Source organism: Corapipo altera, unplaced genomic scaffold, assembly GCF_003945725.1.
Source record: "Corapipo altera isolate COAL_440 unplaced genomic scaffold, ASM394572v1 61411, whole genome shotgun sequence".
Taxonomy (NCBI): domain Eukaryota; kingdom Metazoa; phylum Chordata; class Aves; order Passeriformes; family Pipridae; genus Corapipo; species Corapipo altera.
Genome location: NW_020884875.1, coordinates 29,000,760 through 29,023,426, shown reverse-complemented (window position 1 = coordinate 29,023,426; position 22,667 = coordinate 29,000,760). Strand labels below are relative to the sequence as shown.

General features: G+C 42.5%; 1 protein-coding gene across 7 annotated transcripts in view; it reads left to right on the top strand.

The window, feature by feature from the left end:
- The first annotated feature begins 5,538 nt into the window (after positions 1–5,538).
- The window catches only part of SSBP2 (single stranded DNA binding protein 2), a 136,474-nt gene continuing 119,345 nt past the window's right edge, over positions 5,539–22,667 (top strand). For 4 of the 7 annotated variants that reach the window (XM_027635198.1, XM_027635196.1, XM_027635194.1 and 1 more), the window contains exon 1: positions 5,539–5,690. In XM_027635198.1, the coding sequence (XP_027490999.1) occupies positions 5,632–5,690 (59 nt within the window). In that variant the 5' untranslated portion in view covers positions 5,539–5,631. The remainder of the gene's footprint in view (positions 5,691–22,667) is intronic. The other 3 variants (XM_027635197.1, XM_027635193.1, XM_027635191.1) reach the window with 1 other exon arrangement.

Here is a 22,667-nt window from a genome sequence, read left to right as displayed (position 1 = left end):
TTTTGACTAATCTTAAACCCAAAAGAAACAAATGTGTTAAATAAGCTTGTTGAAGTCGACAGCAGTCTGCATATATCAAACCAACTCAGGAATTATCAGTAACTCCATACTGTGATCAACCTTTTCCTGCAACATATTGCTGAGGGTAGTGACCCTGGAAATAAAAGCAATTTTGATGCTGCTAATGTGATTGCTGGTTAGGGTTTTTGTTGTTTTTTTTTTTAGCACAGCACTAACTGCTAAAAGTGGCAGTGAAGGCACTGTAGCAGCAAAGTCCTTTGTCGCAAATCCCTCCCTGCACCCACATCATGCAAAGATAGATCTGCCCATGTGGAGCTTCATGTGGGATCGGGGTCCCATTTAGCCTCACATCCAGCTATATCCCCAGTTCTCAAGCTGTTTTTCTTCTGGTCATTGCCACATGCAGCACAAAGAATCACTTTCCTGATTTGACACATCACTGAACCAGCAATGGTGACTTTCAGCTATCCTTCAAATGATTAATAACAGAGACTATGTACTCTTTTTTCTTACTTTTTTTTTTTTCCCCACAGACTGGGTTGTCTGGTAGAACATAGTTGCAGTCAGATGGCTTAAAACAACCAGCTAAACAATGACCTCACATGCCACGTGGGTTTATGTATACATCAGAAACAATTTTAACCCGATTATTAACTAAACCTCACAAAAAAAAGAGTAGCAATTCCAATTCTAGAAGTAAAAATATGTGATTGGAGAGAGGAAGGAGGCTGTTTCTGAACTTTTCTTCATAAAAGACAACAGAAGTTGTCCTAGACACACTCGTGTCCCCAAAGACACACATGTGAGTGTCCATGTGTGAGAGCCCCTCCAGTGGAAACAGCATTAGGGAGAGCTGAAACCACATGAAACACCAGAGAACGAAGTTGTGACAGCTAATGTGGAGGAAACCAGTACACACAAATGTGGTTTTTTTCACTGTAGGATTCAGACTGTGTGCCCTTTACAGATAATTTCCCCTATTCTGAATTGCACGTGTTTGCAAACTGGGAGCCTGAGCACTCACATGTGTGATCAAACCTATCACAGCCAGTGACAGCAATAAAGGTTTATTCTCACCAAGTTTTGTTTCTAAGCTGGTCATATTTGCATGGCCTCTTCGTGGATGAACTGTGCTGCAAAAGCATCTTTGCTCCTTCTCCAAAGCCAGAAGAAAATGGTGGGTTTTGCTGGAAAAGAAAGTGAAAGGGGCTATTGGGTTATTAGTAAGCCTTTCTTTGAGACCCAGAATCACAGAATATCTGGAAGGGACCCATAAGGATCATCCTTCCCTACCCCTGAGCTATAAGTATTTTCATTTCCTCCTGAGTAGAAAAGAGGGGCAAATAAAGATTTTGTTTGGACCCACATATTCCTCCAACCTTCATTCTGCAGTAACAATTAAGGACTCACATCATTTACCTGAGCCGTTCTTACTCATCTGTATGGCAAAGAATGGAATTCTGCAGAGTGAGTCTCATAGTTCGACACTCCACAGGAAGATTAAACATTCTACAGAAGGAAGGAGGATTTTTCAGAAAGGCTTCAAAGCTGCCTCGGTCATGTATCTGTCGAAAAAGACTAAACAAAAGCATCCCTTTTCCATAATATCTTGTCCAAAAAATCTTCTCAGCTACACAACAACAAGTATAGATAACCACAATTAAAACAAGGGAGTACCATTTACTGACTCAATTGCGTGATAGCCCTTTGTTAGGAGCTGTGTGAAACCTGCCAGTTAGATTAATCAATAATTTTGAAAATCAACAGAATGGGCAGAAATATAAAGTAATTGTATGTATTACTGCACCAGGAAAATCATGATTCTGTAATATAAGTGGCATTGTTTAAGTGAGTCTTATACAGCCACACAAGTAACGTTTTACTGCAGATATCTTTAACGTTAATCCATAACGTAACTAGCTGCAGCAAGACAGAGGGGGAAAAAACTCCACCCAGTTTGTAGCTATGCTATATCTCAGACAGGGTGATAACATAACATATGCTTTAAAATGATAAAGACTTCCAAGAATAACATGCAGTTTCCAGAAAAATATTCATACACACCCAAACAAAAGCAAAATCCTGTAATAATTGAATAATTGCAGCTTTCTGTAACCAAGAAAAAGTTAAAGGGGGAAAAAAAAAATCCGTCCCAAACCAGCCCTTTTCAGTGGCTTAGCTGGTCAACACTTTTATATACAAAGCCTAGTGCTCTTCCCTAAAACCTAAGAATTAATCAGCATTATGTAAGAGATTTTTATAACACTCTAAAAATACATTGTGAATTCCTTTCTAATGTCGGTTTGAGAAGCTTTAGAGTACTGCCACCCCTTATCCCCTTTTTTACCATAGATTGGATCTTCATTTCTGGATACTGGAAACATAAATTTTGTCTCAGTACTTGTGCCTCAAATCTCATTAATTACAGTATTGGCCTCATGAGATACAACTGCTGCTGCTGAGAACAGTGTTTGTGCTCAGAACGACTGGAGCAAGGGCAGGGACACACGGATATTATACGAGTATCCACACTTTGAGAAAGAATTAATGACACATCAAACTTGGTAAGAATGTTTGGGTGGTTTTTGTTAATTTACCTGCTTACTAAGCAAACTTTTACATTCACATGATGAGATTTTGTTCATATGACACTGGTAGATGATACTCCACAATATAATTCCTCCAAAGGCAGTGGTAACATCAGCCGGGCAAACCCACAGCAGTGCCCTGCAAGCACCTTATTCCTTTTTGTACTCTGGTTTTCATATGCATAATAAATAACTGTTAGCACTATTTCTGCATTTTTCCACTGAAGGATCTCTAAGCAAAATTACAAAGTCATCATCTGAATTTTAATGGTAGCTTGGGAAGCAGACTTGTAAAGAGAAGTTTTACCAGCCTTACTGGGAATGGAGCCATCCTAATCCTGTCTCAGCGTCCAGGCCTGCCCTCCTGAAGTTCCTCCTGCTCTGCCCCAGATCACATCTTGATCTGCGAGCACACAAGTCATTTGGGGTCCTTCAGACCAAAATAAATCACACGAATGCAAATAAATCACATGAAAAACGGGAACAAAGCATTTTTAGCTGTGCTGCATATCGAGAGAACATTAACAGCTCTCTCACCATCACAAATTTCTCCCCTTCCAAGGCTGACAGAACACAGATACAGCCATCTTCTCAAAATACACCCCCCCTCCGAACCACAAATAAATGAACCAAAGCTATTGAGGTAAACAAAACAAGAGATTTCGACGATTGTCCCACCCGGGAAGGATTTCGCCAGTTATCAGCCTGGTGTGAAAGCCCTGCTAAAACCATGGCTCAGGATGTCAGCATAAAGCATTGAACAGGAGATACTCATCATATCTGATGGGGTGATAGTGGTTCTTCCCCAAACACAAACAAATATTCAGATGGAAACTGTACTCTGGATTAGGATGATCTGTACTAGTTTCATTTACCTCAGTAGTTTGACCAAGGATATCCACGCTCACTCTTTTCCTTCCCTCACCAAATCTCCTTTTCTATGTCTTACCCACAACCCAAGTATTTTCTTTGTTTTATGCCCTGATTCTTTCCTTTGCACCATTTTCTGCTGCCCATGTTCACTCTGATGCCATCAGCCTCATGTCCAACCTAAACTCCACGGCACAACACATGTAAGCATTATTCTGCCTAAGTGAGGCCAAAACTCCTCCTTTCGGTTCACGTTTCATTAACTTCTCATATTATCTTCCTCGTCTTTTCCCACTTTTATCACCCAACTTCCTCGTGCGTTGTGCTTGTGCTTTGCTTCCTCATCTTTTGTTTCCTCTGTGAGCTTTTCCTACCCTTCCATTCACTCCTTCCCCTCTCAGTTTTCTGTTTTCCCTCTTTCTCCTCACACCACAACCCACTGTTGCCACCTTGTTCGTTGTTCTTCCCCTGGTCTTGTCAGTGTAATTTGGGAGCAGGAGCCTTGATCCCACCAGGGTGGCTGATGTCAGCCTAATTTACTTCTCTCCCTAGACTCATTCCAACCACTCTCTCTAACTGTTAATAAAAAAAAAATATAAAAAAATTAGATATAAGCCTAAGATAACCAACTTTGGCACAAAATGGGATTTGCTGTGGTGTGCTTTAATCTGATGAATTATTGTGGTGGGTTGCAACAGCACAGACATCCCGCACAACCCACACCGTGTAGGGAACTGCTACAAGCACCTCGGATTCTCCAGTCTCTCTTGTTCCTTCACGTTGTCTCTGCTGACATCGCTAGTTTGTTCCAGTCGCTCATCAATACTTCTATTTCTCCCCCTTCCCCCCCCCGTTTCCCCCCCCCAACCATTCCCTTTGCTCGGGCAGCTCAAAATCCAGAGGATTTTATTTTTTCCCCTTGCAGCTCCGGCAATGATAAACAGATGCTGGTGGTCCACGTCTGGCACAACTTCCCTCCTGCAATCTTGATTGGGGTTTTTTGTGGCGCTGGTTGCCTGTGACCTTTGCCTGCCCACAGGACGCGGAGATGGGCACATTTACAATCTGACCCGATCTGAGAAAGGGCTTGGCATTAAACACTAAAACATTAAATCACTAAAAGCCCTCTCCCCCCCCCCCCCAAGAATTACGCACGTGAGTGGGTTTACAAGGTTAGTCGCATTTCAAACATAAGCAGGTATCAAAATCCGCAAAATTTGGGACTGCGGTTTAGAAAGAAGACAAAAAAAAAAATAAAAAATCAGGCAATAAATGGCCCCAGTGGCTGCTCCCTTCCTACCACCTCCTGTGAGCACGCAATTATTGCGATGTAACTCAAAAAAAAAAAAAATCAAAGCATTTCCTTGAATTTTCTTTAGAGACCGTGGGGCAGTTTGGTGTTGTTTTTTTTTTTACTTTTTCTTTTTTAAGCCTCTCTAAAAAGCCACGCTGCTTTGGTTCAGGAAACGTTTCCTCCTCAGCTCCAGCCTAAGGCCGGTCCCGGCACTCGCCTCTCATCGCAAAGGAGGAAGGTCCCTCCCCCGGTGGGGGAATAGGGGGACCCTCGGTGGTGTGGGACCCGCTGTGGCGGGGGACCGTCGGGGAGAGGGGACCCTCAGGGTTGTGTCTGGCCGGGGTGGGGGGGTCCCCGTGGGGGCTGAGGGCAGATCACAGGGGGGGCAGGAGGGGGCAGGGGGTGCCCCCCGCCCTCGTGGGGGCGCAGGGGGCGGTCGAGGGGTCTCGGTGCGCGGCTGGGAGGCCGCGGACACAGGGCTGGCAGTGAGTCCGGTCCGCAGTTTGCGTCTCTCCTTGGCGCTCCCCCATCGGCGGCGGCAGCGGCGGCGGCAGCGGCGGCGGGCGGGCGGCCGGCGCCGGGAACAGCCGGTTGTTTAAAAATCCTTCTAGAACCGTTTCTAATTCCCCCTTGCGCCGGGGAGAGGCGGCGAGAGCTGCGCGGAGCAGGGGCGGGGGGGGCCGGGGGCGGGGCGGGGGGCCCGCTCGGCCCCTCCGTGCGCCCCGTCCATCACGGCGCCGGGGGCGGGCCCGGCCAATGGCGCGCGCGAGTGGCGCGGTCGCCGTGGCGACGGGGCCGGTCCCGGGGAGGCGGTGATGGGTTGACAGGTGCGTGACAGTCGGGAGCTTCTCCGCAGGCATGTACGGCAAAGGCAAGAGCAACAGCAGCGTCCCGTCCGACAGCCAGGCCAGGGAGAAGTGAGTACACGCCCCGCACGAACCCCCGCGCAAACCCCGCGCAAACCCCCGCGCACCCCACAACTAAACTTTGCGGCGCAGCCCCTCCTCCTCTCAACCCCCTCGGGCCGGATCCCACGGAGTGCGGAGGCAGCGCCCGTGCTCGGGGGTCCCAGCGCTGCGGGGTCGCGGAGCGCCCCGTCCAAGGTGGTCCCGCGGGGGTCCCCGCCGCCCCATCGCCGACCCCGCAAGGTGCGGGACAGCCCCGCTAACAAAGAGCCCCGCGTGGGGGGCTGCGGGTCCCGCCGCGTCCCAACTGGCCGCCTCGCAACTTTTGGCCGTCCCCGCATTGTCGACGCCCGGGGAACTCCGCACACACAAAGGGGGTGCGGGCATCGGGGGTGCCTTGGCGCGACCCCTGGCCTGGGTCCGACCGGGCCCCGCCGCCTGACAAAACTACTGTTAGTATTATTATAGTTATTATTATTCTTTATTTGTAATCGCGCTTAAAACCCCCCATCCGAACCGCGCTCTGGGAGCTCCGTCCCCGCCGCCTGCGGGGATCCCGACGGAGAGTGCTGGGGATGCCCCCGCCCCGCGAGGGAACTGGGGGAAGACCGCGTTTTCCGGAATGGACGGCGGCTCCTCGAGTTGTCCTGTAGTGGCAGCGACTTGGCGTGACCGGGGCTGGTTTGCCACCGCGGTGGAGGGGTAGGAAGAGCCCCTGCCAGGAGGAGAAGGAGGGGGACGAAGTGTGTCGGAGATGAGAAGGTCGGGGACAGGCTGCTGGGGGGAGTCCAGAGGTGCAAACCTCCGTCGAGAGGCCGGGTTTGCACCTTTCTGGTCCGAAAATCGCATCGCTCCGGAGGTGGCTCAGCACTGGGATCTGCGCTCCGGGCACGGCCGATGAGTTTCCCTTCAGGCAGTTTGTCCTGAACCTTTACCTAAAAGTTGTTTTGTTGTTATTGTTAGTTGGTTTGTTGTTTTTTGTTGTTTGAGGGTTTTTTTTTAGTTAGTTTTTTGTTTTGTTTTGTTTTGTTTTTTAATGCCGGATTAGTTCTTTTGAACTACAACGGTGGGTTGTTTTTTTTCGTTAAGGGACTTCCTAGTTCCAGAGGCTGGCATGCACGCTTCCTGGAACAGGAACAGGCCAGACATCTCTTTTGCTGCAGGAGAGGGAGATGGTAGGGGAAATTTGAAGTGTCAATTTCTCACTTAACTTTGCCATTGGAAAGTGGAGAGAGGCAGAGGCCGCACTGGTGAAGCGTTAGTTGCTGAGATAGAGAGGGAGACACAACTTGGGCACTAAAATCTGATCAACTAGTGGCGCTTCTTACTCCCAGTGTAGGGATAATTTTAAAAATAATTACTTAAAAATAATTACTTAACTGGCTAGTGGAAGAGTTGTTTGTTTGGTTTTACAAAATCAGCGAATTAAACCATTTCCTTGTGCTGCATGTTTGCTCATGTTTGTTAATACACTTGGTAAATCACTGAAGGGCACAGTGGGACCTCACAGTGGGACTAAAACCAAATCCATAGGGCTGCTGTGTGTTGGATGAGATGAAGATCATGTTCTTTCTGCTCCGCGAAAACTTCCTAATACCAGCCACATACACAAATGCTCCGGTCATGGGGCTGAAGGTTCAAACTGTTCAGTCTAATTCTTTCACTGCAGCTGATTTTTCTTAAAGGTTTTTGGTGTCCTAGAGCACATAATATTGCACGTGGTGTGAAAATGCTTAATAATCTTCAGGGCGAGCTTGCTAAACTGACTTACTGCCAAGTAGCAACTGCCCTCCTAAGTAAAGTTGTGGGGGACCTGCTAGGTGGTGCTGTTCGATTTAAATACACGTTGTCTCTCATTCGTAAGTAGCAGCTGGAAATGTGGATTCTTCACGTGTAGATTATTTTATGCAAAACACTGGAATGGTTTGTTTTTACACCATGGACTTGACAGATAAGAAGCTTCACGGTAGCATCTTCTTAAAAATGAACCCAGCTGGGAATTCGGAAACATCCTCTTCCCCCCTTTTCCTTTAGCGAAACAAACAAAAGAAAAGATAAAAAAAGCTTTAAGACTTGGTTTATGATGGGAATATCATTATACAGTCAACATTTCAGATTTTTATTGTATTACATCTATTAAAGTTTCTTTTTAATAGGTCAGATCACATCCTGGCTATTTTCATATGCTTTCTTTCTGACATCAAAAAAGCTGTGATTGCATTTTTTTTTCCTCTTACTGCACTGTTTTGCAGCCATGCAATGCTTGTCCCAAGGTAATGCGTGAGTTTTTGCTGTGCTCAAAAAAAAAGGTTGCCTTCCAATTAAATATCTCTACAAACATACAGCACCAACTTCTGCATAAGATTGTTTTAATTTGTAAACCACAGAGAAAAATATGTATGTTTGACTGATTCATTAAGTACTTATTTAATCAAGAAGAGAGGGATTATAATTATGTTCAATTTCCAAGTTTTTTAGAACAGAATATGCAACTTAAGACTAGTATGTCTCCTCAAGTTTGTAAGTATCTAAAATTTGTAGCCAGTAACGTATCTCCAAAATACACTTGAAATAACTAAGGAAATAATTTTTTTTAAATACTACACTACCTCAGGTTTTGCGTAGCCTGATTGTGTGGAACATATTTATTCCCCATGAGGATGTGTGCCAGTGACAGGACTAGGGTGTGAAAAGAGTGTTTATCAAGTGTGGAAAAGATGTGTGTTCAGATGTTGATTGCAATATTTTTTTTGATGTATTTTACAGAACAATCCAGTGCCAAATATGTTTTGTAGTATGTACATCTCGCTGTATTCTGCCTTTAGTATTTATGTGCTTTGAGGTTATGTAATTGCTAATAAAATGAAGCAAGTTTTGCCAGTCATTTATAGTAGCCCTTGGCAAACTTTCAGTTCCAACATGGCATTGTTTCATGGGCTTTCTCTTTGTCGTTTCTGCTTGGTCTCTGGGGCTAATTGTCTGTATTATGTAGCTTAACAACGTGTGAAGTGTAGATGAATTTAGGGAAAAAAAACCCCTAATTCTTTACTAGGGAGGTACAGCCACAGCACAGTAGGGGAGCACGAGAAATGAGGGCACACAGTACCTGTGAGGCATGAAAAGATGAAGAGACAAAAATCGCAAGAGTCTTTGTGCCCCTTCCTCTCATTCAGTGCCTTAATTTTGGGCTCAGGCCTCCCTGTTGCATAAAGGATGGAATAGTTGTTTTAAACAGTAGTTCTTCACCGCTGTGAGGGCGCCATATAAGACCCATCTACACTGTCAAAGGAAAAAAGCCCTAGAAGTTTTCTACGCATCATCTTTTGTTATCTCTTCAAAGCAACTGGATATACTTTTTTATTTTTATTTTTTGTCCTTATTCCTTAAAATGGGACTGTTTCAGATTAGGAGCTTGGACCTACTGACATTTCATTGAATGATGAAACTCTGTAAACTTCTAATCTTGGAGAAAGGAGGACCAGACCTTACAGGTTCCATTTGCAAATGCAACTCTCTGTGTATATATAAATAATAATATTTCAATTTGAAAATATATATGCAGAAAAGTAGTTCAAAGGAACATATAAGGCAAAACTAAGTTCTGACTGAATTCTGTGTTTTGAGTTAAGTTGTCTTGATCTTCCAGTGGTCTTCTAAACTAATTCTTTTCCCAGGATGTCCTTAACCCTACTAGGGCTTAGCAGACACAGATTTTGGTTAAAAAATAAAAGGATGACTAGTGACTATGATTTAATTGGTTATAAAAGGAGGTGTGATCAAAATGTTGGTTCTCCTCACATCTATTTTGGGTGGTTGGCTCTTTGGACGTACAGCTCTTTATATGAGTGATGTTGTTTGCGGGGAGGGGGGGGGGGGGGGGGGGGGGGGGGGGGACGTTTAATGTTTTTTTTGGGTTTTTTTTTTGTTTTTTTTTTTTTCCCCTTCAGATTAGGAAAGACTGCGTCGCATGAGTTTACATAGTTAAGTTACTTTTTTCCCACTAATGTTTGTAGGCTGCAAAAAAAAAGTAAGGTACAGATAAAAATTAAGTGATAAATTTGTTACTCTTTTCTAGGAAAAGGTGAGCTTCAGGTTCAGATGCTAAAAGACACATTATCTTTTTTTTTCCCTGCTTTGAAAACAAAGCTAGTAGTTTAATCCAACCTGTTTTAGAAAGTTTAGGTTTGACATTTATACAATGATTTCATCCATCAGGTCTAACTTGCAAAAGTTGCAGTTGTACTGCTCAGGGAGTCTGTGAACAGAACACTTCTTGTCATTTTAGAGGAATATAGTTTTTAATGAAGTACACGGAAGGTTCTGGAAATAATAGCTATTTGTCAGTACTTATTCTTGACCATAGTGCTTCAGGTGCTCTGTTACGCTGTGCAGGTATCTTGGGCAGCACGCTGAAGGTGTTTCAGATAATGTATGTGCTGCAGTTCAGACCACTGACAATAACAGCCTTTGCCTTGGAGATCAAACAGTACACAGAAACTATTCATTTTACTTAAATATTAAGGTAGTCAAAGAAGATTTTCATAACTTTGCCGAACTTTCACTGGTTGGGGGCAAAATTTATAATGGCATACCTAAACCTTGTGTTAGTTTATTTAATTTGTGTGTAAAAGTTCCGTTGAAATGTGGCTTGCTTTAAAAATTAGGCAGAGAAAAAAACGTGTTTCCTGATGTTTTAAAAGTTCTTGCAACTTTTACCATGTGCCCCTCTCCTTGAAGTGTAGTTGAAAAAGGATGAGGGATTTGATTCCAGGGAGGTGTCTTCCATTTGCATGACAAAGCATCTGTATTTTGCCAGGATACAAGCCTTTTCAAAAAGATACATTTGCATATTCTTAGGGCTTACTAACTGTAATCTCTGAATATTTTATCCTTCCTGAGAGTGAAGCAGATACCAGCATCAGAGGGGAGAAAAACTGGGAATGGGCAGATACTGGGATTACAGGAGAGAAAACCTGGGACTGGGACTGGGTAGGTACTGGGATCAGAGGGAAGAAAAACTGGGAGTGGGCAGATACTGGGATCAGAGGGGAGAGAAATCAGGAGTGGGCCGATCCTGGGGTTACAGGGGAGCAAAATTGGGTCTGGGCAGATCCTGGGATCAGAGGGGAGAAGAATTGTAAGTGGGCAGATCCTGGGATAAGAGGGGAGAAAAACTGGGACTGGACATGCTGGTGGTAAGGCAAGTGTAAATATGAGCAGTTGTAGGCTGCAGCTGTGAGATGCCAGGACACAGAGGTAACCGAGGCTGGCTCCTGAAAGAGGATGGAGGAAGCCAGGGTGGAAATGGCCAGTCTGGAGAGAGGAGACAAAGAATTGCTCCCTAAGGGAACTGGCATTAGGATCAGAGATCTGGGTGGGGGCTGGTGCATCCAGACAAGGGAAGCAGACTTGGTGCAGAGCAGGGAGCAGAGCCAGGACAGCAAAGGAGGCAGGTCAGGAAGTGGAGGGTTTTTGTTAAGTTAGGAGGAACATTCTGTCCCTCCAGGTGCTGGAAAATGACCATTCCTTTGCTGCCCCTGGGAGACTGAGAGGTAAATTTCTTACTTCAAGGCAAAACCTACCAACACTTATGCAATACTGACTGACCGTGGTAGTTCTGAAATCTGCAGCTCAGAGATGTCAGAGCTTTGGGAGGGAAGGATAGAATTTGCCATTCAAAATCAGCTGGAACAGTGTGTCTCTGTGTCTGAAGTGCAGTGTCTGGGTGCTGTGCTTGCATTCCCAATAAGATTCTCTTAACTTGGAAAGTGTGGGTATATACCAAGCACTGTTCTCACTTTGCCCTCATTTACATGTTCACTGATTTTTTTTTTTCCTCTGGAAAAAACCCCCACACCAACTCCCTGCACAACCTCCCTAGTTTTTATTGTGTAGAAAAGAGCATTGTTTTCATAATGAGTAGCTATTTGATAATTTGCTATTTTGCTGTCATGCAGTATGTGCATTATGGCTGACTTGCCGTTTCATAATACTGCTGTTCCTACAGGAGGAATATGTTGTTTCTTTAGTGCCCATCACCACGGTGCCTGAGCTTCACCTTTAAAAATAGGTATCAAGCCACTCCTGCTGGACAACCAATTTTAGAATTGGCACTAAGGTGCAAAAAGTGAAAGGCAAAAACACTTCTTGATTATTGGGTGCCCAATTTGAGCTCTGTAGCCCTGAAGTTTATTTTTTTTTGAATATCGCATAAACCAGAAGTCTGTATGTGCAGCTTCTGGCATCTTGCTTGCCACTGGTTCTAAGGACAAGATGCGAAAGGAACTTAAATGTTGTAAATTTTTTTACCGTCTTTCTTTTGGACATACTGGAAATTGGAAAATGCACTCTGAAGTTATCCAGGGTGGACAGGTCATACTTACCGGCAGCACAGTCTCACCAACCTGCTGTGCTTAGGGAGGGAGGCTTACAAATCCATGATTGTGTGATTCAGGGTGGCACTGTAATGGGGCAGAGCCACTCCTTGAGAAGGTCATGATGCTCTGTGAGGGCAGGAATCAGCAACTGATCAAAACACCACCTTTTAAGAGTTTTCTGCTAAAGCTGCTCTTTAAAGCTCCTCCTTTTAAAGTACCACCAAGAACACAACTAGTTTTTTCTCCATGAATGTTCAGTAGCTCCATCTTCAGGGCCTTCCAGCTGTGTTACTTGCAGTTGGGACCAGTTGTTCCTTGCTTTTTTTTGGTGTACAAACAGTCCAAGTTGTGTCACAGCTGAAGTTTTTTTATTCCTAGTGTCTACTGAAGTTAAACCACAGACCCCTAAGTCCAGGTTGTGGTCAGGTGTTGTTTCAAATTCTGAGAGAAAATCTTCCTCAGATAGCAACAGACATATTAATTAAGAAATCTTGACGACCTCTGTCCATGCTGCTCTGTAGGATATTTCTCACTTCCAGGCCCAGGAAGGTAACAGGTGAGAACATAAAACGTCATGTTCTGAAAAACTGAAATATGGCACTAAGTCAAGACCATTGTGTCTCAGCTTTTCTCTTTCCAGCTTCATCAAATATAAAAATATTCTGAAAATTTTTGTCATGGGTCATTTTTTTCCCCACTTCAAACTTTCTTCAATTCTTGCCTCTGTAGTGTTTTTATTTTGTCTCCATATTAATAGTAGCATGTCCAGAGCATGGAATGGAGCAGAATGAAATAATTTATCTCTTGTGAGATGAAACATATATAAACCAGTGCTGATAATACTCTCTGGAACACTTGCCTGTTTATTGTTGTTGGGCTTTGTTGGGGTTTTTTGTTTGTTGGTTTTTTTTGGTTTAATTTGTTTTGGTTTTGTATTTTAAATAATCTATTTTGCAGTCCATATGCCCTCCAGGTTCTTTTTACAGCACAGCTGCCTAGCCAGTTATTCCCTATTTCATATTTGTGTATTTGATTTCTTATTCCTGAGCACAGTACTCTACATTTGCCTGTATTGAAGTTTCTCTTATTAACATTCCTTATTCTTTTTGTGTCCTGAGAAGGTCTTATAATCGTTACTGATTTATCATGTACACTTTTGTGCTTCTATATATGACTCATTAATGAAAGTATTTTAGCGGAATTGGCTCAGGGTAGCAAGAACTTTCTTGAAACATTCTCTTATTTGTAGGAACATTCTGTTAATGACTTGCATTATTTATTTCATGTGATTGTACACTGTTTTTTTCATTTCATGAAGGTGTTAGCTGACGTAGATGAGATGTGATAGGCCAACAATTAAAATTCTTAATACATTAACTTTCCCTGTGTGTTCCTCCTTACCCACTGGACAATCTCCCAACTGAATCTGAGCTGAAACCAATCACACTTTTTTCCCCCATCTTGTTTCTTGTGCAAATGTCAATTAGGAAATGACAAATTGGGAAAATCCGATTTCAAAAATCACATTTCTGATGGCAGGTATAGTTTGTCATATGTGATTGTGGATAGTGAGGGTTGTTTGGCTCCTCTGTGTGTTGAATTCATGGGCTGCTCCATCCCATCCATCCTTTTAGGGTTTAAGTCTGGCTTTGGACTTGTCTTTTGGTGTTTTTTTGGTCTAAGTTTATATGGGTCTGGTTGAAGTACAACGCTTGATGTTAACCCCAAACTCTTGATAGGATTGATCAGGCCAATGAAAGTACTGGTTTACTATTTAGGCTTGACTGTTTTGTTTCCTGTGTCCCATTCCTAAATAAAATACTGTCTTTGAAAGAGAAGTTTCAGTCTTGAGGAAGAAATTAAGAAGTTACTGATTACAGTGTCCCGTTTTTTACATTAATTTCCATTTTATTTCCAGTGGCTCTGATTTTCGGGAGAAATTTCACCTTAAAACAAACCCACAACCCCCTATAACTTTTACAGAAAGAAGTCAGTGTTCTGAAAATGCAGAAGCAGTAAGTAATCAGTAGTAATAAGTAGTCAGTATATGTGAACTCCAGTTCATGCAATTCTTTTTTTTAATATTGATACTGATAATGTCTTGTTATCAGCAGATGCATTTTTATATTGATCTAATGAGTTTGGAAAAGGTGATAAGAATGTTACACTGTTGGAATTAAATGCTTTTGCAGCTAATCAGGAAGGTAAAATGCTGTGTTTTCTGTGATAAGCAGCTTAATGCTTATAAAAAAGTGTCAGTATTGAAAACCATTTTTATAGTTTAAAAAAAATTCCAACAACATCAGTGGCAACCTGAGGTAGCCTGTTGTGGTGGGGGGAAACAGTTTTCTCCCTGAAGTTATAAAATGGTAAAACCCCAGGGGGTGGTGACCATTGAAGTTCTGAAGTTTTACCCAATGAGTGCTTCTGCAAAATATAAACATATCACAAGCAGAACGGAAGAGAATGTAGTTGTAGTTTTGTTGTTGAAGAAGTGGCCATGTTGTAGGAGCCACGAGGAGAAACAGCAGCAGCCCCACTGGGGGCTGGGCCCCCCCAACCCCCAGTGATGGGCTGCAGGGACTTGGAACGGTGTTAGACTGGGCTAAGTACCTGTGGCTGAAAGCTAAAGAGATTTTCTCCACCGTGAGTGAGCAGAGACAGAGCAGCAGCAGAAGCAGCGTCCAGAGATTGTGGCTAAGAGCCAAGAGATAACTGAAGAAGCAGCAAAAAAAGGTGCAGCCAAGGAAGACACAGAGTTGTCTAAGAGAACAAGAGCCAGCAGCAGAGAGAGAGCAGACCTAAGCTCTACAGACAGTTTTTGGGGTAAGAACTGAAACCAAAAACCCCCCAAACTCCTTGGAGACCCCTCACCTCCTGGAAGGGAAGGGTGAAGTGCAACATGCACTGCAGAGAAGAGCTGAGAAGCTCAAAGCGTCCTGGAAAGCTGGACCGAGACGGAGAAGGAATGCAGAGGGGGTGACCTTGGCCCCCCCTCACTGCTGCTGCCAAGCTAAGCTAGCAGCCTGAGATCAGAGCACAGGAGCTCTGATAGAACTCTTGAGGCAAAGGCTTCCAACTGAAAGCTGCCCGAGATGTTCTGACTCAGGGGTGAATCCTCTGAGGAAGGGACCTTCATGGGGGTCTTACATCCCATGATAGGACCGTGGTGAAGTGAGTTTTGTCCCTGCTACGCAGCCCACGGAAGAGAAGACCCTCACTTGAAGACGACGGGCCGAGGGGCTTGGATACCCCTCGTGTGTACTGGCAGAGACAATCCAGTTACAGCTGCTGCATAGAAGAAGAGAACCTGCTGCCTTAGAGACATTGTTGCTCTGAGAGTGGAAAGGGATCTTTTCCTTCTTCCCTCCTGGACTTTTATTTGGAGGGGAAAAGAGATTTGATCCATTGTAAATACTTATGTCATGGTAGAGATAATTAAGGTTGTATATAATGTATTGTAGTATTTATTTGTACAGTCATTGTAATATATATTCCCTTTCCCCCATTTGGAGTCTCGTGTGGTGTCTGGAAAATGCATCTCACACTGGGTTGAGATGTGGGAGGGGGCTTGGACTAGGGAATTGGATTTTCAGGTTCTCAAACCATGACACCTGTGTTGGTCTTTCCCTGGGAGGGAAAGGCCAGCTCTGAGGAAGATACTTGAGTACAGGAATGGAACTATATAGTTCCTTAATAAATATTTTATTCTTGACAGTGTTGGGACAGAATGCATCATAGGCTGACAGGCTGCAGGATTGTGTCGTTAATACAGTGATTTATGAGGCTGGAAGTGAAGATGCCATCTGATGCTTCTGCCACGGAGCATTTGATAAACCAAAACCCTTTGATTTGTCCATGCTAAATATTCTATTTATCTTCTTCTCCCAAGTGACCCTCCAAGGATGGGGTCCAGTCTTGAATGGCTCCAGTTGCTCCTGATAGGTCAGCCTTTCAAGTGAGGTGGTGGTGGGGAGTTACAGGGGGTTTTTGTGTGGTTGGAGTGTGGGTGAGTTACTGGAATTTCATCAGGTGTATCAAGAATAAAGAAGCTCCCTTGCCAAGTCTGAAACTGCCCCGGAAGTGAAGGTTACAACTCCCATTGTCTGTCTCTTGAACTGTTTGATTCCTTAAGTTACTGCTAAAACCCTTTAAAATCATTGTAACCTGTTTAATATTCCTTGAATATCAGTCTGGAGAGGATATATACAGGTGGAGATGATATTTAAAAAACCTAAAGCTGTATATACTGGCCTGAGGAATTAAGTGTGGTTTTCCTGTGTGTTTATATAATAAACACAAAATAATACAAATGAAAGTTGATCTAAGTTGGAATAGAAGTATATGATCAACAGATAAACACCTAGAGCTTGTACACAGGACTGATTGTTCAAAATACACAAAACTTTGAAGCATAAGAGAGTTTCTGGTCAGAAGATGAAGAACAGTGTTGGAAGTATGGAAATGTGCCTCTGGTAATGGTAATGGGCTTGACAAGCAGATCTGAGGTGCAACACACTGGTGTTCCTGACTTCTGCTGCACCTCTTCAAATGCAGTGTCACTTCTCATTTTACTATCTGCACATCTAACTCTTTATAAAATAAAGATGTTTACTCTTACAAGACCAAAAACTGTAGATACGTGCAATTTCAAGCCTAGTTATATATATTTTTAAATATTTTTAGAAATAATATAATGTACTGTAATGCAGCAAAAACAAACAAACAAACCCTCCCCTCTCAATAAAACTGTCTTATGCTTTAAAGATGCAAGACTTAAATAATTTCTCCAGCTGTAGCTGGGGAACATGAAAAAAGTGATTGAAAAAAATTATTTTGAATTATTTCACAGAACATCTTAAATAGATGATTAGAAAGAAAAGCAGACTGGAGCACCGGATGCAGGTGTTTTTCGTATTAATTCTAGTAATTGAGAAAATTATTTATAAATTTTTCCCAGTATTCCCGAAACAGACCTGTAACTCTGTAGTTAATTATTCAAAATCGGAAGAAACGAGAAAGATTGGAGTTGCTTGGTGTCAACCTCCAATTCTGTGTGGGATTACTCATTTGGAAAAAAAAAAAAGGGGTTAATAGACAGAAGAAGCTTTTCTTGTCATAAAACCGTATGTATTTTTCCTGTAAAACAAGGTAGAGGGAATTGAGCAGTCTTTTCACTCATATCACTATGTAATAAAGCTGTTACAAAATACTTCAAAAAGGTCAAAAAAGGGCTCAGTGGGTTTAATATTTAGACTGTGAGCCAAAGCATTTGAAAGCGTAGGGTAATACCTATCTTGTTGGGTGTACCTGTTCCATATTCCACAGAGAATGTCATTCCGTATCCCACAGAGAAGGGGTGGAGATGATAATCTGTTTAATTTCTCCTTGCACAGTGTGTACATTCAGTAGACAAAGCACAATTAGAGGGGCTGTCTGGTATAGTGTGTTTTTATTAAGAGAGCTTTGCCTTCTTAATGGCTGTGGGTTTGTAGTGCTCTGCACAAACATTGGAAATCCTCAGTAATTCAGGATACAAGTGAAAAACTAAAGAGGTAAATGAAGGGAAACCTGACCTGTGACAGTGTCATATATGCCTTCACACTTTATTTTGTAGAATTCCAGTGGTGTTGTAAAGGGAGCCAAGAAACTACATTGAAGAGACCAATAGTGGAATTTGGCAAAGTAATTGCTGTGTATTCTGCAGCATCAAACTGGAAATGTTTTTGTGTTCTTCTTGCAGTTGTGATTCAGTTGTGGGTTTCAGCTAAACTTAAGGCCGGTTTTGTGTATGTTACTTTTTAGCATGCCCGCAACTGCCTTGGAACTTTTTGTTTTCCAGTATAATAACATACTTAAATGATTAACATAACTGAAGAAAGGTGAACATTACGTTCTCCCAGCACTGACTATTTTCACTATGTTGTCTGCATGTGTGTTTTTATGTGTGTGTTTGCATAGATCCATGTATATAACTTAGAAGGGAGGGTAGAACAGGCAACTGAGCATCACCTGCACATGTTGAATCACAGAAGCAGGTTGATGAAAAAAAACCCCACAAAATAAACAACAAATAGTTTTGATTCTAATATGGAATAAAATTAGAAGAGGCATTCTCAGAGTTAATAGACTGCACTCTTGGTCCCCTTTTGAGCTTATTTAGTGTCACCCTTACATCCTTGTACTACTGGTGTGGAAACATGAAGTTTACCGTGTCATACCTGTTGATTGTGTAATAACTGTAGTTATCTCACCAAGGCTGATTTTATATTCAACACCTGCATTAACTTCTCTTTAGGAGCACCCAACAACCAAACTTCTTAAAGCAAAGTATTTCTTTAGATCAATGTCAGTGAAAGCATCTGAAGACAGCAAAAGTAATTGTGTACCTGTAATTTCTTTCTGCCTAAGAATGTACTACTCCCCTAGTGCTTATCTGGTAAAACAAGCTTTTGATTTCTCCAAAAAACTTCCATCCATGTTTCTCCCTGGGTAGCACCCCTAGCCATTAACGCAGGCTTACCCAAAAAAAGATAAGTTTTTTCTTCCCTTTTGGCAGCCCGAGTGACCTGAAAAAGCTTTTGTGCCCTGAGGGTTTATCTGTTTTTCGATTGCCCATTTTTGGCTTGTTTGGGTTTTTTAACCCCCAGCTCTTTCGGGCCTATGGAATGACAGAACCCCACAGTCTGGTTCCATTCTTGGGGAAATTCTGAAAGCAACATGAAAACCAGGATGAAGTACATAGATCTGTTCTGTTTTCTACCTGATGGTGCTGGAAGTAGAGAACTGGTGCTTTGGGAAAGATGAGTTTAATCTGTGGATATGGGGAACTGGGTCATATGAATGCGGTGGGACCTCTGCTCTTGAATTGCCAGCAGGTATTTTAGCTAAACTTATATATTTGAAGAGGACAGACCACTTTTTGAAACAATACAGAAACTGTCTTAAGTATCAAGGTGTGTTCAAGCTCTCTTTGCCCCACAGCCTTATGGCTGTAATGGTAATAAGATAAAGATTCTGTGTGCCTGGATACACAGAGGGGCTCCTTGGACCAGCTGTCCTGACTCCTCTTCCTTCAACCCACTGTTTAGCATAGGGAGCTTCCCAGCATCTCTGTGTTTTGCATGTTTTCATCCAAAGTGTAGAATTGAAAAGTGAGTGGTATAAATTGGTAGAAAAAGATCATTCAGTGGTGTGATACAATCCATGAGTTATGCTGTGAGATTCCTCAGTGAAGATGTTGAGGTGTCCTTACATAGTACTCACATTTTTTCTTGTTTACATTCAAAGATTCAAATCCAATTTTCCAGCCCACTCTTAATATTTTGTATTTGTAATCTAGAGTCTAAGAATGTTTTTGCCTGAAGTGGCTGGGATATGAGTATTTCCTTGTGGCAGAGTTTTTCTATATGTTTTTATTTATATCACAGTTTGTAAAATTAAGTAAATTTCATTGATCTCTTAGGCATTCATGTATATTTAACTACAGTATTCCCACTATTCCCCTTTCTTCAGTATTCTCTTTCTTCTCTGGGCTTTTATTTCTCCAAATAATGGAGATTTTGGTGGACAGAAGCATCCTAGCCTTCTGTTAGATGCTGTGTGGAAGGAGGTGCTTGAGGTGGTTTTAAAAGATTCAAACTCTTTTGGGTGTCTCTGGTATATGACCCAACATGATATACAAGTGTCAGTTATGTGATTATGAAATGATGAGACTGTGTGAATATGCTTTAGCAAAATCATTGCTATTTATGCGGTTCCTCCCGCATTTTAAGAATTTTCCATCCAAAATGAAGCAGTGGGATATTGTGGTCTTCCTGTTGTACCATTATTTGCTGGTTTAGTTGTCATAAATCATCATGGTTGCTGTGTTTCTTCTGTAGTTGAGACAAGACTACCCTGCTGGTCTTCCTTTACTTTTCTGAGTGTGTGAGGCTGTTGAATGTAGATCGTATTGGCTTGTCTTAGGGTACCCTTCCTGGCTCACGAAAAAACGAAAGACCTGAATGATGTGCGTGTCTGCTTGCAAACCAAAACAAAGCTGGCTCATCTAATTCTGGCTTTTATCATTTGACTATGTGAAGGTAAGTTTGAGAAATACATAAGAACTTAAAAATACAGCCCAGGTCTGGAAATCTTGATGTCCAAGAGGTGAATTTAAAATATCCACAGCATTACAGTCCTGCAGTAGGTATCAGCAGCCTTCTGGAGGAGCATCCCAGTAACCTCTGAAGGCTCCAGGAGCAATCATTTACTCAGTTTGGTCTTTTACCTGACTCTGGAGACCCTCAAGAGCCACAGGTCATTCTTCAGCGCAGGAGTGGTGTCTGTATTACAGAATACTCAGTGGCGGGGGGGGAGCTAGGAATTGCTGTTCTCCCACCAGGACTTCGTGGTTGGGTTTGGATCTCTGTTCCCTCTCCCCTCTTTCCAGAGTGTGCTGCCCGTTGAAAGGGGTGAGTCACCTCTTTTATTATGTTTCAAATACTTTCCTCCCAAGTGTAGTTTTGTTTTCTGCAGGGAAAGTATTTATGCTGTCCTGGTTCCTTATTTTTATCAGAGCTCTTGCTAACAACTTCCAGCTGAGGGAGTTCTTGGTATTTTTAGCCTGAGATATTTTGCTATTTGAGCCTCTTTACATGTTTTCCCCTGATATACATTAACTGGAGTGGGGCAATGGTTCTTGTCAGTTAATGTATTCACGAGCATGCTTGTCAAATTTCCCACACTTACTCCCAGGAATCTGAACACTTATGGAACTGGGGGGAAGTTTGAGTCCTGGTCTGAGGTGTTTGATTCAGCTTCATTACTCCATTCCCTGAGTGATACTGTTCTCACTGAATCTCCTTTTCTGTTTTAAGAGGGGTTTGAATTAAGAAGTACATGTAATTGATATTCTACTTAAAACCACAAAGAAGTAAATAAACTGAAATGCAGAGAATCGTAAAATGGAATATTGCATTACAAAATATAATTTCTTTAAAATCTCTTTGTTCCTTTTTTTTTCCAAGCGGCAGAATCCCCTGTTTTATTACTAATGTTACTGTTTTGTGGGTTGTCTGGCTTACGGTCTGATGAAGTTCTTTGATATTGCAAATACTTGATGCCACATCTTGTGTACACAGCATTTTCAAGTTTCTAAATAACCTTACCCTTCCATGAAACCCATATGAACATTACTTTGAAAGAACATACTAAAAATCATTCTCTTTGACCTTCTACCTTCAAGAACCATTTCAGCCTGTTTAAGCATAATTTCCCAGATCTCACTACCATCAGTTCTTTTCCCTTTTTCTAACAAAGTTTCAGACTAAAGATGAAAAGTTACAGTGAAATGTGGTGATTCCAGCAACTACTCCAGCATTGTCTCTGTAGGATTGGGGAAGTGGGGGGTAAGAGGGGCAGATGGTGGAAATCATGTGCAGTTTAAATTGAGAATTAAATGGCATTTGCTGTTGAGTATAAGTTGTCCATACAACCTTTTCTCTCTGTCCCCTCCAAATGTTTGTTTATATATGACAGTACATCACACTGCTCTGCTCCTACCCCCTTAACTCCCTGCTCTGCAGTGTGAGGAGGTGACTGTGCCATCTCTGTGCAGAGTTTTTGTCTGAGTGGTCTGGTTTCCAGCCTGGGCTGTGGCAGAAGTTGGAGCCTCTCGGAGGCTGCCAGCAACCACCAGGATGGATCCTATTAATTGGAACCAGCTGGATTCAAGTATGTGTTGGCAGGTCTGCAGCATCTCTTCACCACCCAACTGTAAATTTATATTTGCATGTCAGGCTCTGCCTCATGATGAGTGATGCCGCTGAGAAGCTGTGGAGCAACATTACCACCTCAAGAATGCTGTCTGGTCTGTGTTAGGGCTTCTCAGTGGGACTGAAGGATTAACTAAATACTAATCTTAAGCTTCTTAACACTTAGTGAGAAGTCAAAATTTCATTACTTTTAATTGTTTTGTAACAGGCTAATATAATTACACTGTTGGCATCTTGGATGGGATTTTCTTTACCTTTTTTCTTTACAAATCCAGCCCTAATAAAGTTTTTTTATTTCACCAACTGAATTTCCTGTAGAACTTGTTTTAAAGTGCTGTGTGAGTTGCAGGGATCCTAAATAAACTGAGCAGCTGACTCATTATATTTGCTATTCGTACAACTAATTTTTCCAGTGATCCTTGAACATGGAAAGTTCAGTAAAATCCTTGGAGGAAAAGGAGATGTTGCAGAGAAGCCGCACTGAGTGACTTCAACTCAGTGTACAGAAAGTTTCCTAGTCTTGTTGCAAGCTTATCTCTTAAATCTCTTTATTCTAATAATGACCAAGGCCAACTCTTGCTTTGCTGATGAGATATGACAAGATCACCGTTCACGTGATTTCATTTGTTGTATTCATGGCAGCCCTGGGGAGGGAAATAACTGGAGCAGGAATGAAGCTTTGGTCTCCTACAGAGCTCTAGAGCAACTTGGGCACTCTGAAACAGCAGAGATTTTAAACAGATAAAACGTATTTATGTAAAATGCACAGTTACATGGGAGCATCAGCCTGACACTTCAACTCAGGTAGGATAAAGGGGAGACAGTAGCCCTCCTAGGTACCAGGTGGAGGAGCT